Source organism: Haemaphysalis longicornis, unplaced genomic scaffold (assembly GCF_048455015.1).
Source record: "Haemaphysalis longicornis isolate Haplotype H1 unplaced genomic scaffold, Haemaphysalis longicornis Haplotype H1 scaffold_4, whole genome shotgun sequence".
NCBI lineage: Eukaryota > Metazoa > Arthropoda > Arachnida > Ixodida > Ixodidae > Haemaphysalis > Haemaphysalis longicornis.
The window spans coordinates 40,396,023-40,410,768 of record NW_027526361.1 but is presented as its reverse complement, the minus strand read 5'-3'; the positions used below and the strand labels follow the sequence as shown (position 1 = coordinate 40,410,768).

Here is a 14,746-nt window from a genome sequence, read left to right as displayed (position 1 = left end):
TTAGCGAGTATACTTGCCACGATAGTGCACTCTCAAATAGGGTCTGCCGGCGCCTCAACTAACTGTCTACAACTTCATATCGGCAACGTAGGTTCTGGCCACACGGTCCTCGCCAAAGAGGGATCCTACGTCCCTCTGCTCAGGCGCCGTATTCCGGAACGCGACTGGCCTGAGGAAGGGCAGCGGGTAGTAGAGCAGGATGCCGATGATGTTGAAGAAGGTGTGGCAGAGCGCGATCTGCAGCGCGTTCCTGCGCGCTAAAGGGTTGCCGGCCATGGCGGCCACGATGCCCGTGGCCGTGGTGCCCACGTTGGAGCCCAGCGTGAGCGGGTACACGCGGCTCAGGTCCAGCATGCCCAGTGCCGCGAACGGCAGCAGCGCCGACGTGAAGGCCGAGCTGCTCTGGAACACGAACGTGATGAGGCAGCCCATCAGCAGGCTCATGTATCCCACCAGCATCGAGGTGGGGAAGTCGTAGTCGCGGTTCACGCACACCGTCAGAACCTGCACAGAGCGACCCGATAGGGCATGCTATCACTCTTCACAGCTCACTGCACAGGCCGTGAAGTCAGCCAGTGCAGCCTTCCGGCTCATACCAATTTCTTCAAAACTTCTAACTTCGGAGTCCTTGAATGTCCTTGGAGTCCTTGAAAGCAAGGGTACTGCTTGCTTTGTGCGGAGTTGACAGTTCAGTGGAATGTTCTTTGAGGCTCCAGAGACGGGAAGACTATCAGTCTAACTGTATGAGCAGCAACTTTTGACGATGAATTGTATTTAAACTGACTCCAAGCTCTGTACTAAGTCCCCTTTTTGCGATGGGTTTACTAGGTTCCTGCACGTCGTGCTAGCTCTTTGTCCTAAATTTCAGGGTGTGCGTAAATGTCGATAGGTGTAGCGTTTCAGACCTTTGTTACTCCACAATCGCGTTAAGGCAAGCTTTCTTGAGCTGACCAGTAGAATGGCCTTTCTACGGTGCACGTTGGGCCACGTTTTGGATCTTTAGTCCGGGAATAAAGATTGTTCCAGCCCAGCGTACCCAACGATACTAAAGCGAGGTCTCATTCCCTAGGATCAGGATCTCAGAATTATACCACTCGGAGGAAAAGCTAGTCAGCACCGGCTTACGTGGTATTTTTGCTTTTGGGGGAGGAGGACAACCCAATACGGCTCATTTTCTTTTTAGTAAAAAAAAAAAGAAGTATTGAAAAGTAGACACATGATGATGCCTCAGCGGAATCAAACGAATACACAATTTGTTATCTCACAACCTTAAGTACTTTAAAGAACCTCTACACGACGGCGAAGTCTGTCCTGGAGCGAAAGCAGACACCCCTGCTGAGTTAATTCCCAGCTCCCACTAAAGAACGTTGACACAGGGCGAAGTGCGCCCTAGCAGTACCGCGTCGGTGGGAACAGTAGCATCGACGGCTTGAGAAGGTAGTCCAAATATCGTGCCAATATCGTGCAAGCGAAGCTCCTGGAATTTCGTTAAGTTTGTATGCATGTATAAAACTCATTTTAATTTAAGATTCCTCTCAATGCATCCAAACCCCTGGGGAGTACGAGAGAATGTCTCTCTATAGAATTCCACTTCAACGACGCCTATCCTTATTGTTAGGTTCTACAAAAGGGACGGTCCATCGCCCACCGACCTCGCCGGCTTCTTTGGACGCCCACAATACTGAATGGTGATCAGTGGATGTTCCCGTGACCGAGGCAGGAGGTCTCACGCGCGCCTCCGAAGCGCTAACGCGAAACAGATGCCCGAATCTCGCACCTTGACGATGTGGCTCTGCGTGAGCTTGGTGAGCACCTTGACCATGACGTAGAAGCAGATCAGGATGGCGACCACCGACAACGCGAAGCAGAAGGCACCCGTCACCGTGTCGCCCATGTTCAGCCAGTTGAAGAACGCAGCGCCTGCACGCAAAGGGGCTGTTTACCGCCACTGCGCACTGCTTCTTCGCCGATGCTGTTCTCTGTCAATATAGCCACCACGTGTAGCCGACGCGAAGAAGAAGAAGAAGAAAAAGAAGAGGAGGAAGACGAGTAAAGTGAAGCTAAATGTAAGCTAAACCTGCAGTGGGTGAGTATTTGGGCTAAAAATTAAATGTATAGTGCAGACTTACACTTGGCGATGCATTCAGTTCCGTTCTTCTGGCAACATTGCTTCAAGATGGTATTATTCGGCTCCTTGCCGAGCGCGATCTGCTCTATTACCTTTCCGTCAAGCTGAAAAAGAAAATTCGCGGTCATAAGCCTTGTCCAAGGTCACAAGGCAAACCGTAAGTAAGATGCACTTATCGCAGTTCAGTATACTTTCTGATGACTGTCTAAAAACAACCTTTTAAGTAAGCTTCACGTTTTGTTGCGGCATTCGTGCTGATCTGTGACATTTACTGCGCGTCGCCACAGCTTAAACGCCGGATTAGTCACAATCTCAGATTAAGCTTCGGGGAGTTCCGCGGGAGCAGAAAAGCATTTTGGGATGTAGTCAAGCGAATTCATGCTAACACCGCCCCAGCTTCGCGGACTCGCGAAGAGGGATGCGAGACACAAGGGAACAAAAGTAACCATTTGCCATTACCTGAACAATGAGCTTTACAATAGGTTTGGTCAGCGCGCCCAGGTAGCTTCCCTTCTCCAAGCGCTGGCCTTTGTCGATGGAATCCACCATTGAATCGGACAAGGCTTCAAGCATATCTGCGTACAAGCGGGTTCAACGAAAGTGAGACAGATGCGACCTTAGCAACCATTAGAGGTTAGTAACCTAACCTTCACCTAACCTAACCCAACTTAACCTAACCGCGGAATCGCACGAAGAACAACATACACGATTAATTCCTCTGTCGAAGCAGTCAAAACAAAATACAAGAAGACAGAGGGCAGACAAGCACCACGTATAAAACTTGATGACAAGCCGACGCACACTCGCACTCCACCGGAATGTGCTCCACTGTGTGCACTCCACTGGGCTTCCTCGATTAGCAGTCCCGGATCGTCCGCGGACTGCCCGAGACGCGATCCGGCGCTCGATTTTTCCATGTATTCCAATGGGACTTCCGGTCCGAAGGCAGTCCTCGGACTGCCCGCGGATGGTCCAGGACTGGTAAATCGGCGAAGCCCATTGTCCCTCGTGATTCTGCAGCTCATGTCATGCTACTTTGCACACACATGCGCTGTCTTATCTGGAGGGGGTTCACATGGAAGCGGAAAGCAGAAGCGCTCGTGTGCCGAAATTTCGGCGCGTGTTAACGATCTTCAGGCGGTCAAAATTGATCCGGAGCCTTCCAACTGATGCGCGCCTCTGAGCCCAGGTGCAGCATCGGCGCGCTAAACCCTCGAAATTTACCATTTTAGAGAGAGAGAGAGAGAGAGAGAGAGAGAGAGAGAGAGAGAGAGAGAGAGAGAGAGAGAGAGAGAGAGAGAGAGAGAGAGAGAGAGAGAGAGAGAGAGAGAGAGAGAGAGAGAGAGAGAGAGAGAGAGTTCACTGTATTTTCCAAGAACGTTTGCTAATAAGGCTGGCAGCCATCACTGTCCAGGGAGTCACAGAGGGGACAGTTGGGTGTAAGGAACTCAGAGGAATAGACCTTGAGGTGGAGGGAACGACTGGCGAGTGGTCTGAAGGAGTAGCCATAGGCGCTCCTGAGCGTTGCTAAGGGATGTGTGGGCAGGAGGATAGCGGCTGCGGGAGAGGCGGTAATGCTCCGTGACTTCTTGGTAGGAGAGGCAATCGATCGCGGGCCGACCGAGCACCGTGGTAGGGAACAGGAGCGAGCCCAGCACGGCTGGTGAGTTCTCGTGCTGCTTTGTGGGCCGCCTCGTTGCCTCCCATCTTAGTGTGGGCCGGGGTCCAGACGATGTCGACTCGTTGAGTAGGGGATTTTGGAGGAGAATTTTGAGTGCCATAGCCGAAATGCTACCGCGAATGAAGTTTTGAACGTCCGTCTTCGAATCCGTGATTATAATGTGTGGTTGCGGCCTCGTGATAAGGGCTAGAGCACTGCACGGGCCCGGGCCGGCCCGAAAGCCCGGGCCCGACCCGGCCCGCGGGCCGGGCCCGAAGTAGATTATCGGCGGGCCCGGGCCGGGCCCGGGCTCAGTGCCACGGGCCCGGGCTGGGCTCGGGCTCAGTGTCGCGGGCCCGGGCCGGGATCGGGCTCGACGCCACGGGCCCGGGCCGGGCTCGGGCATGAATTCATAGGCCCGGCCGTTAATAGTTCCGACGTGAAGTGTAGAAAAGAGCATAAAATTGAATATTCTGAGTATACTTTTACGCGCTTTTTGATGTTAGTTGTACACATTGTTTTAAAAACGTGTTTTTCTAGGTCTGATAGTCACTATACTGTAACTTTAATGACATTTCATCTACTGCATCAATATTTTATATTTTGGTGTATAAGATATCAAAGATACGGTTAGAAGGAATGCCCTAGCGGGGAAGGAATTAATAAAGCCACCCTGGAGCTGTGCACCTATGTCTATGTACGTGTATTTTAGATGTCGAACCAATCTAAATGCGGCTGCCGTGGCTGGAAATCAAACTCGTGTGCTAGAGAAGCGCCACCGCTTAACAACCACTCCAGGAAAAATATTTCAACGCACGCACATATTCGTGGATTCAAATAGAGAGCAAAAAATTTCATTAATACGAACTTGTGACCGAAAAAACCACAGGAAGTTGCCAAGAGTCTGGTCATCAAAGGTGATATTGTCTGTCGTGTAAGAATACGAGCTATTGTTACGCCCATGTGGCGTGAACTGCAGACGGTGTGAGCCAAGCTACGTGTACTTTTAAACCCTTATTTTTTGCGTTACAATTCAGGGCGTGCTTGTACAGACTAGATGCTCCGTCTGATTTCCCGCTACGAAGACACTCGACCAAATATAATAAACAAATTTTCTTCGACGTCTAAGACCAGGCCTGGTCACACACATGCGGGCCCTCCCTAGGCTCAAAAAAAAAAGACCGTGCCCGGGCTGGGCGGGGCTTGAGACGACGGGCCCGGGCCCGGACCGGGCTAGGTTCACTTATGAATGCCCGGGCCCGGGCCGGGCCCGGTGTTACGGGCCCGGGTCGGGCTCGGGCTTCACAAAGCGGGCTCAGGCCGGGCTCGGGCCTTAAAATCGGGCCCGTGCAGTGCTCTAATAAGGGCCAGGGCTACTGCCGCCTCTTCCGCCGTTGCGGCGTAAGATGTCTGTACGGTGAAGGAAGTGACCGGGTGAGAGTTGGGGTGGGTGACCACGGCGAGAGCAAATCCCTCCGCGTGTCGGTACTCCACGGCGTCTACATACATGGTGGTGGGGGAGATGGGGCATTTATCTGTAAGGGCACGGGCGGGCTGGCACCTGCGCTCCGCGTGGTGTACTGGGTGCATGTCGCGCGCGAGTGGACGTATGTGGAGGGAGTCTGTCTCAGATGTCTCGAGGCAACGAAGCTTCGTTCTCTACCATTGCCGGGATGCCAATTCGTAAGCGGTGAAGAATGTGCCACCCTGTGTAAGTGGTAGAGAGGCGGCGTAACTAATTAATACGATGGGCCTCTAGTAGCTCGTGGGCAGTATTGTATACTCCCAACGAGGCGAGTCTGGCAGTGGACGAGTGAAGGGGAATTTGTAATGCTGCCTTGTACGCCTTTCGCATGAGGCAGTCAATTTTGTCTATGTCGGACATGCTAAGCTTAAAAGAATACGTGATCCGACTGATGATGAAAGCGTGAACTAGACGGATTCGTTCTCTCTCCTTAAGCCCGTGCTGACGGCTAGCGATTCGTTGAATAAGGCCAGTTGTTTGATTGACTTGGGAGTTAAGTAGGGAGAGAAATTTACCGTTACCTCGATTGCGCTGTATAATGAGGGCGAACACCTTAAGGGTTTCCACCTCTGGGATTATTCGGTTGTCGAGGGAAACCTGTATGTTCGGCGAATCACGGCAAGACCGGGAAGGGAGAATGAGCAGGGCAGATTTTTCTGGGGACAAGGATAACCCAGCGAGCTGCGCCTCTGTCTCCATGATATGGGCACCCTGTTGAAGGATGGTTTCTATCTGAGCATCGCTACCTCCAGGTACCCAAATCGTAATGTCGTCGGTATATAGACTATCGGAGGCCACATACCAAATCTAATTTTTGGGGATGTTCAGGATTGATGAATTAAACAGAAGAGGAGACAATACTGAACCCTGGGGTGTACCTATTGAGGGAAGTCGGATGCGATCATAACGGAACTCGCCTAACTGGATTGCGGCGGTGCGTGGGCGAGAAAATCCCGTACGTAGTTGTAAGTGCGCTCTCCCGGGTGGATAGACTCTATAGGCCTCTGAGGATGGCACTATGGCATACTCTATCGAATGCTTTTGTCAAATCGAGCGCAAGGATCGCCGCTGCGGCGCGTTTAGGTGGTTGGGAAATTATTTCTTGGTGTACCTGCAGGAGGACATCCTGAGTGGACAGTTTAGGATCAGCAGTTGGTTCGTGACCCTACTTACAATAATGCTAATCGTGGCGGTGAGACTTGTATAACTGCGTGCAAGAGGCAGAAGAACTAAAAAAAAGTGCTACGTTCGTTTGTCCTGAAAAATCTCTACAAAACCCGTGCGTTCATGATTTATTTCTCGTTCCGATACCGGAGTGCGCCAAATGACCAAGGGCATAAGTGAGGAATTGTGGCCAAGTTCGTCAGTGGCTTCAAATAGTGCGTGCCAGGCAAGAACACGGACAAGCTGGGACGTTCTGTGGAGGCTTTTATCCTCGTCATATACCGACATCGAAAAGGAGAGTACTCTCCTTTTCGAGAGTATACTCTCCTTTCCCCCCGCTGGACAGAGAGACAGCTTACGGTTGTCAGTGGATCTTTTTCAACGATCTGTTGCTTTAACTCACGCGTGCGTACTCATTGAAAAACTAGGTGATTACCGCAAGCTGCCGCTGCGTGCATCAGGGGGCAACCACACATCTTTGTTGTTAAAGGGGCCATGAAGACAAACCCCAAGTTAAGAACACTTTGTCCCGCAAATCAGTGGCGACACCCTAGCTTTTTTCCGGCGATTTTTCTATGACGTCACGGAATCTTGTTGGTGCGACTGGCGGCCGCCTACCTACGTCACCTCCAGTAACCTGGACTGGGTGATTGTTGTGGGGTCTCTAGTTCATTTTGATAACCGTTATCACTAATAACTATGCTTTTAGCGATGGCCCATAACACGTCAACCCTGCCCGTATTACGTCAGTGCGGAATGGAAATTTCTTTAAGATTTCTTGCGTGCTTTCGGTTGAAAAGCATCTTCTGTGGCTGTAATGGAGCTGAGCGAGTTGGCAAAGTCTAGTTACTTCAAACTGAACAAAGTTGCATTTGTCGATGAAGAGAAACACAACTTTGTCTCTAACATGTCAATCCCGTAACAGAATGGTGAGCTGGGCAAGTTGGTATGGTGTCATTCTGGACAACAGCGCGAAAAAAGACGTGGACGACGGGAACGGACAGGACGAACGCTGTAGAAAACAAAGCAATCAAATCGAACACACTCCTTCGTACCCCCTCCCCTTCATAGTCAACACTCAAAGGCTTAACATGGATCTCGTGAAGAATAAGCGAAGGGCCACCCCCGGGCTGATAGCTGGGTTACAAAACGTAGGAACATCAAGCTTGGCGGCACGTGCTATAGTTAAGCACGCGTATTCTTTGTCACACAGCGCTTGCAACGTGTGGCTTTCACAATCGTCTCCCAGTTTCCTGGTGTGAAACGCTTCGATAATTTCCCGGCCTGTCTGCCTGGCGTGTCTGGAAAGAAGGGTTGTTTCTTTTAGCACAGGGCACGGTGTAAGAGTAGTTTCTTACACCGTGGCACAGGGTAACAGCCGCATGCGCGGCAGTGGTCTGCTAGCCGGGTCTGCGCTAGCGCTCGTCCTGTGCGTTCCCTTCGTCCACGTCTTTTTTCGCGCTGTTGTCCAGAATGATGTCAATTCCGTACGCAACATATGATCCGCGGTAAAGTGTCTCAGAAAGAGGTGATCGGGGAGGTATACACTTAGTGCTAATATAAAAGATCCTACTGACGGAAGGCCACTTCGCAGGGCAGCAGGACGAGCACGGTGAGCCAGTTGAAGATGTCGTGGACGGTGGCGGCCGCGAAGCCCCGGCGGAACTCGTCGCGACGCTTGATGTGCATCAACGACATCATGGTGTTGGTCACCGAGGTTCCCACGTTGGCGCCCATCACGATGGGCACCGCGTTTCGCACCGTCAACACTGCCGAGAGAAGGAGAGAGGGACACGATGCTCACACCCGAGTACACAGAAGAAATCCTAGTAAAAAGTGTTGTTGGGCTAGTTGGTGCATTATTAATTACGAAATTTGCGCTAACTGGACATACAGAGGAAGGAAGACAAACAATGCGCAACTCACAACTATTTATTTGCAGGGAAAGAAGATGCCTTAAATAGGCTTCTAACATAGCATAAAACCATAAAAGCGATACAACACCACCGTACTAAGATCTCGCCATATAGGCGGGATCTTTTTTAGACAGCATGAATTTCTTTTTTTAGACAGCATGCGGTATACCGCATGCTGTCTAAAAAAGAAATTCCTTGCTAAAAAAGTAATAATGACGGTTCACTGAGGCGCCCGTCGTGATTTTTTTTTAATGAAGTATGCTTCTGAAAGCTCTTATGCGCCACAAAGTCACGGATTCTGTCAGTGATAATAGTTTCTTTGAGGCGCGGCGTACAACCACAATCACGGCAATGAATGGGCAAGTGTGACCCAGTGCCGTTCTTGATTGATAAATCGTGTTCTCTGAGGCGATCACTAATGCAGCGTCCACTTTGCCCAATATATACCTTGTCACATGTGAGTGGTATCTGGTAAACGATGCCAACTTTCAATCCCACGTATTTCATGGCGTGTTTTTTCCCGCATGAATTAAGCTTCTTTTTTCTACTGATACGGCTGCACAAACCACCTATAGCTTTGCGTGGTGCGGAAAACACAATGGGCACCCGATATTTCGTAGTGAGCCGCTTGAGGTTGTGAGCTACTTCACGGCTCCTATACGGCTCATGCAACACGTGTCCCAAGCTCGCGTGTCCGGTAGTTTAAAGGGACTCTGCAACACTTCCGATAAACGCGCGTTCACTCTTTCCTTCGCGTCTTGAAGCGATACGGAAGCTTTAGGCTTAATGTGAGTGCGATTAATATTATATCTGTTGACGCCACTACCGATAATCGGGCTTAAACGCAGCAGACGATGTACGCTGTTTTTTTTTTTTCTTCTTCTTCGAGATGCGGGCTCAAAGCGCACGCGCTGGCATGGTGGCCACCGGCATGGCGGTTTTCGTGTTGCCAGGCGGAGAAATCGCCTGCTAAACTTTTCATTGAATACGTCCTATAGGTTGTATTCAATGGCGTGGCGCGCATGCCAGCAACCATGTGTGCCACCTTAGCAACGGGTACGCGCGGGCTCGGGCATGGCGGCGCGCACGTAACGCCGTCCCACCGAGCTCCTAAGCATTACCTCGACGTTAACTACTGTTTCGCACAGCGTCCTACAGCCTACCGGTCGCAAGATACGAGTGAGGTCGTCGTCACAGATCAGCTGATTGTCGGCTGCCGTGTTTTTGTACCGGCAGACGTACAGGCCATAGAGTGTTCACCCTCTCGGAGAGCGCTTCCCCTTCGTCAACTTGCCGATAGATGTCCGCTAGTCTCCCAGCTAACAATGCGCTTTCGCTACCGCCGTATCTCAATCGCCGCGCGCATGAACGCAACTTTTTCTGAAGCACTATTTGGTTTTTGTATTGAACGAATTTGCTGTTGGCAAGGGGCGGGAGCACATTGTCCATGTCGGTGTTCGCAGGCAACTGTGCTGCAGCGTAGGCAGTTAGTGCGTCGTGCGCGCTTCCTTTAGAGACCACGGCTCCATTCTTCGGTGGTGAGAAGGAGTTCTCAAGGGCTAGTGAAGCATCCCCAGGCAGTGTAACTGCGATTATTCGCAGCTGTTGACGCCACAGCCAAGAATAGGGAGGTAACGGTGCAGACTACGGACGCCGGGGCCTAGGCTTGACTTTTTTTTTTCTGCGAGATGCGGACTCCACGCGCAGACACGCGCAGACCAGTGGGCACGATCATGGCAGTTTAATCGGGGTTGCCAAGAGAAGAAATTGTCCGCTAAACTTTTATGTGAATACCATCTATACCGATGTTGTTCTTCAAGCATAAGAAAGCGGGAAGGAACAAGCGCGCAGAAGGGGAAGAAAGTGCGCTTACTAATCCTGCTCATCATATTGTGAAATTTCAGAAGTTCATTGAGGGTTTTACGCGGTGGGATCCTGCTCCTCACTGCGGATACAGGTGGAAGTCTCAGTACAGGCATCGCTGCTAAAGATAACTGCACGCGGGAGTCGCTGAAATCTCCTCGTGAAATATACGTGAACACTTGCGCCTGCAGCGGCTCTGGAAAAAAACTGCCCCAGTTCGAGGTCGCCAAGAACGCCCGTACAGGCTACCAACTGAAATGATCCTCAATGGGTTCTCCCAGCACTGCTACGCGTATAAAAAAATTCACGCACCTCCACGAAGTCGATCACGACGAGTGGGCGAAGCACTGGGGATCGTTCTTACCGTAAATCACCCGTGAGAGTACTTACTGCTGCTAAAACGATTTGCAATCCAATCTAATCCAATGCAATTCAATTAAATCCAATCCAATTCAATCCAATCTAATCCAAACCCAAATCCAATTCAATCCAATCAAACCCAATTCAATCCAATGCTCCTCGCGCATGCGCAGCACAGCTTCCCAGGAGCGCCCTCTCTCTCTCTCTCTCTCTCTCTCTCTCTCTCTCTCTCTCTCTCTCTCTCTCTCTCTCTCTCTCTCTCTCTCTCTCTCTCTCTCTCTATCCTTTTGTGAACCGTTTATTTGGTTCTTTTTAACCTTTTATGAACCTTTTTTCGCGGATGTTTTGATTTACACGGTGTTGGGCCGTGAGCACGGACGCCGAACAAGCCTCGGCCTTAAGGTGCTTCGTCCCTAAAACATCAGCGTCATTCTACTACGTAAAGGCGGATGACCAGCGGAGCTGTTTGTGAGTTATTGGTTGGCCATGAACTCCCGCTGGAACTTCGTTGTCACGCCGGGGAAGCGTTCGACGGGATTGCGAGCAGGCTTCCCGGTTCACATTATGGAAAAACCAGCTTACAAGGACTAAGCTTACGGCGATCTTCTGCTCCACTTCTAAACACGAATGCATTGCCGGAAGGCATTTTTGCTGGGAAATATATGCCATATTATATAAAAATATGAAGCGCCGGAGGCAAACAGGTGGCCGAAGTGTGGAGGAGTGGAGGGGTTTCTCTCGTCCTGAGGACGCTAAAGAAATTTACCAAAATCGCTAAACCTAAAAGTGCGCCCAACCTCCGCTGAAAGTGCGTCCAATCGATCGTCAGACCTTCCAAGACCTAAATCGCAACCGAAGAACGAACCCATGCGAAGATTTTACCCGCGCAACGTAAACGCATCTACGAACCATATAAATGCACACCGCGGTACGTGGTTTATGAGATAAAGGTATACTATTGTGCTCCTTCTTCATGACTGATGCGTGTATTGTCTAATCTAAAATCATTCTCTTTTCGCGATTTTAAAGTAAGCGTTTGGACACAATGGAAGCCTTGTTTCACGCATGCGCCGTGTGTCCAGAGGTCTTATAAGCGTAAGAGTTTCATACTAAAAACTAGAGGGGACACTGGTGCTGAAGTCGTTCAACCACCATGGAGCTGATTGTGGGACGTACACCTGTGATTTTCGAACCTCGCTTAACTTGAGGCTTGGCGGTTGTTATGTGTACTCGGATTCAAATTTTCCCGCGCCATCAGTTTCGGTTTCGCCGTCGAAAGTAACGACAGCTCGTTCCGGGGCATAATTGCGGTTAGCGGCCGATTCCCGGGGCTTAAATGAGCAAGTAGTGCTCGGCCGGAATAAGATGAATGCGGAAAGCAGTAGCAGTAACACGTAAGAAAGTAGTAGTAGGATTCGGAAAGCAGTATAAAGCAGTAGCATGGCTAACACTAGTCATGTTCTTCGGTATTGCTGAAAACGGACGCGAGCTTGGGATTTCGCCCAAGGGAGACGGTACGAGCACGCGGGTTCATGACATTCATGACAACGCTTTCGAGGACAACATGACCGCGTTAGCGGCTAAATAAAATCGTTTACCAGCAGTAAGAAAGCCATCGAATTTTTCTTCACGTAACAGTATCGCCAAAGCGTCGACCGCCGGGTGGGTCAGCACCTTGTCACGGAAGAAAGCGGCGTCGCATGTACAGATCGATTCCGCCAATGCAACCGTAGTCAGCTAGGCTGTTCGCGCAAGCACACCACAGCCCTTTTCCGCTGTTAATCAGCAACCTGTAATCACTGGCGTGAACAAGGCGAACTGTCGGAATGTCGGAACACAAAATCGCTGCCACCACCCGTGACCGTGTACAGTCGTCAAAACTGTTAACAACAAAACACGAGGTGCCTGCCTACGCACAGAGTGGCAGCTCACGATAGCCACAGCCGCATCTTTGGCGCCTGATTATCGGGACTCACGATGCTGCCCTACTGCACTCGGGTGCTTCATCGCATGCGCACAACCTGGCTTAGCAGCCTGAGCGCTATTGTCAGCTGCCGCTCTGTGCAGACGCTAGCATTTCGTTCTTTGTTGTTGTTAACAGTTTTGACGACTGTACACGTGTGGAATAGGGTGCAGCCGCTCTGCTTCAGGCGCACGCCATCGCCGACTCGAACGCAAAAAAAGAAAGAAAGAAAACGCTTCGCTGCTGACTTGCCGGCTCCGCTAAACTCAGCCGTGTATATAATTTACGAATCCCGTCCCGTCTAAATGACCAATTCTTCAAATTCTTATAAACCTCAATATCAAATTAACAGAAAGTACAAGTTTGTTGACAGGACGCCATTGGTCCAACTAATAAAGCTTTCGCTTTAATAACGGGGTAGTTCATAGAGTTTCATACTAATATATACTAGAGAGAAATCTGGCGCTGCAATCGCGGCCCGCCGTGGGAGGCTCCATTGTCCTCGCCTACTTGACTTAGCTAGCCATACGGCTTCTTTTTGGGCTCGAAGCCAGAAAGGTGACATTTTTTTCCTCTGCATCGCGCAAAAAGCTTCTAATTACTGACAAATAAATCTTTCTGGAAGTTCAATTTTCAACCAATTTCAACCATCTTTTAGAGTAATATCGTTGCTTTTTTGCAGCCAGAGGCAACTTTTCAGCCTGTTCAGGAGCCATGCGAAGGACAAGTGGAACGTGCCTGGCCGGTGCATGGCGGAACGCTCGCTGAAGCGTGGTTCCCCTAGGCAGTGGCGCCAGATTTCCCTCTAGTATATATTAGTATGAAACTCTGTGGGGTAGTTAGCCTGTCCGTGCGTATTAGGGGACGCAACGCACGGTTGGAGCCGACCATGGAGACAGTGACGGAGGTGGACGAGGAGGAGCTTTGCACCATGACGGTGACCAGGACGCCGATCATGAGACCCACCACCGGGTTGGTGAGCAAACGGCTGTTGGTGAAAGCGCGGCCCGCCGTGCGGCCGCTGACCAGCTTGAAGGCGGCGCTCAGCGTGTCCAGGGCCACGAGGAAGAACACCACGGCCAGAGCCAGGAACAGCGTGTACTTGAGCACGCCGGCGCACGTGTGCGTCGTGGTCTCTGCAGCGCGCGCCAGCCATCGGCTTCATGTGGCGCCTATGCATCGCCGTCTCTTCTAAAGACGGCGATAGTCTTTAAAAGTCGATAGTCTTCTAAAGATACTCTTCCTCGGACTATAGCTAACCGCGAAAATTAAAGCAAAGCTTTCTACCTCTAACAGCCAACGGTTTTTTCGTGGCGTGCGGGACAGTAAACTCCCAACGCCGCGGAGGCGGCGGCAGAGGAAGGAGGGGAGGGTTTCACTCATGGAGCAGACTGTAGATGGCGCGGCTCGCAGCGTTCTCCGCGCGGAGGTGCCTGCCCTCCGGCGGGCGCCTCTCTGCCTCTGCCGATGACACTTGTCTTAGTTAAATCAGGAACGCTGGGGAATTTCACTAAGACAAGTGTCACCTGCCGAAGCAGAGAAAAGATAGAAAGGGAGATTCTAGAAGCCTTCGACATCATGAAAACAGACACATGCATAAGCATGCCGTCCGTCACCCTCACAGATAGGGAGGTAGAATTGCTTGCACATGCGCAGAGGCGCTGAGACGAGAGGGAATTTTTGATGGATTGGCATTTTCTTGTTATCAATTTGTAACCTTGGTTCGCACCAGTGTTTTTTATGTATATTTGGGTGTGTTGTGGATAATAAACCAGTTGATAGTTCGCGCTTCGTCCCGTCCTTGTGTGCTCTTCCATTGTATGTTGAAGTTTTAATACAGCGTGGTTCAAGAAGAGTGAGTTTCGTTTCATATGAGCTTTCACCCCTATAGGTGCGGCTAAAATCACTCTCGGAGAGATCGACGTTGCGGTTGGAAGGCAATTTTCATGGCTATAATAGCGCAATGATTAAAATAAGCCTCCGGCTCGACTGGTTTGAACAAAACCAGTTCTGGTTTACGGAGGTAACAGAACTCACAATTGAACGAAATCAATTACTTTCCACATCCAGTTGAATAGATGCTGCAAGCTTACCCCGCAGTCGTTCATAACGAGCGCGTATACTGATAAAATGCAGACAACGTATTACCTGGGACCGCTATGTGCGG

At 50.6% G+C, this 14,746-nt stretch overlaps 1 protein-coding gene across 1 annotated transcript; it reads right to left on the bottom strand.

Moving 5' to 3' along the window:
- Nucleotides 1-26: 26 nt before the first annotated feature.
- LOC144180320 (sodium-dependent phosphate transport protein 2B-like) lies at nt 27-2,697 on the bottom strand. Its single transcript, XM_077708693.1, has 4 exons — nt 2,588-2,697; nt 2,130-2,232; nt 1,778-1,920; nt 27-504 (listed from the first exon to the last, which is right to left on the bottom strand). Exons 1-4 carry the CDS (start codon nt 2,675-2,677, stop codon nt 67-69), a joined length of 774 nt encoding a protein of 257 aa, XP_077564819.1. The 5' UTR covers nt 2,678-2,697; the 3' UTR covers nt 27-66.
- Nucleotides 2,698-14,746: the final 12,049 nt, after the last annotated feature.

What these genes read in the sequence shown, in the direction of transcription:
- LOC144180320 (XM_077708693.1), bottom strand. Translation starts at nt 2,677, where the DNA reads ATGGTGGATTCCATCGACAAAGGCCAGCGCTTGGAGAAGGGAAGCTAC. An exon ending in TTGTAAAGCTCATTGTTCAG is followed by an intron (nt 2,233 to 2,587) that starts GTAATGGCAAAT and finishes TTTCTTTTTCAG; the next exon opens with CTTGACGGAAAGGTAATAGA. An exon ending in CGCAGAGCCACATCGTCAAG is followed by an intron (nt 505 to 1,777) that starts GTGCGAGATTCG and finishes CGCTCTGTGCAG; the next exon opens with GTTCTGACGGTGTGCGTGAA.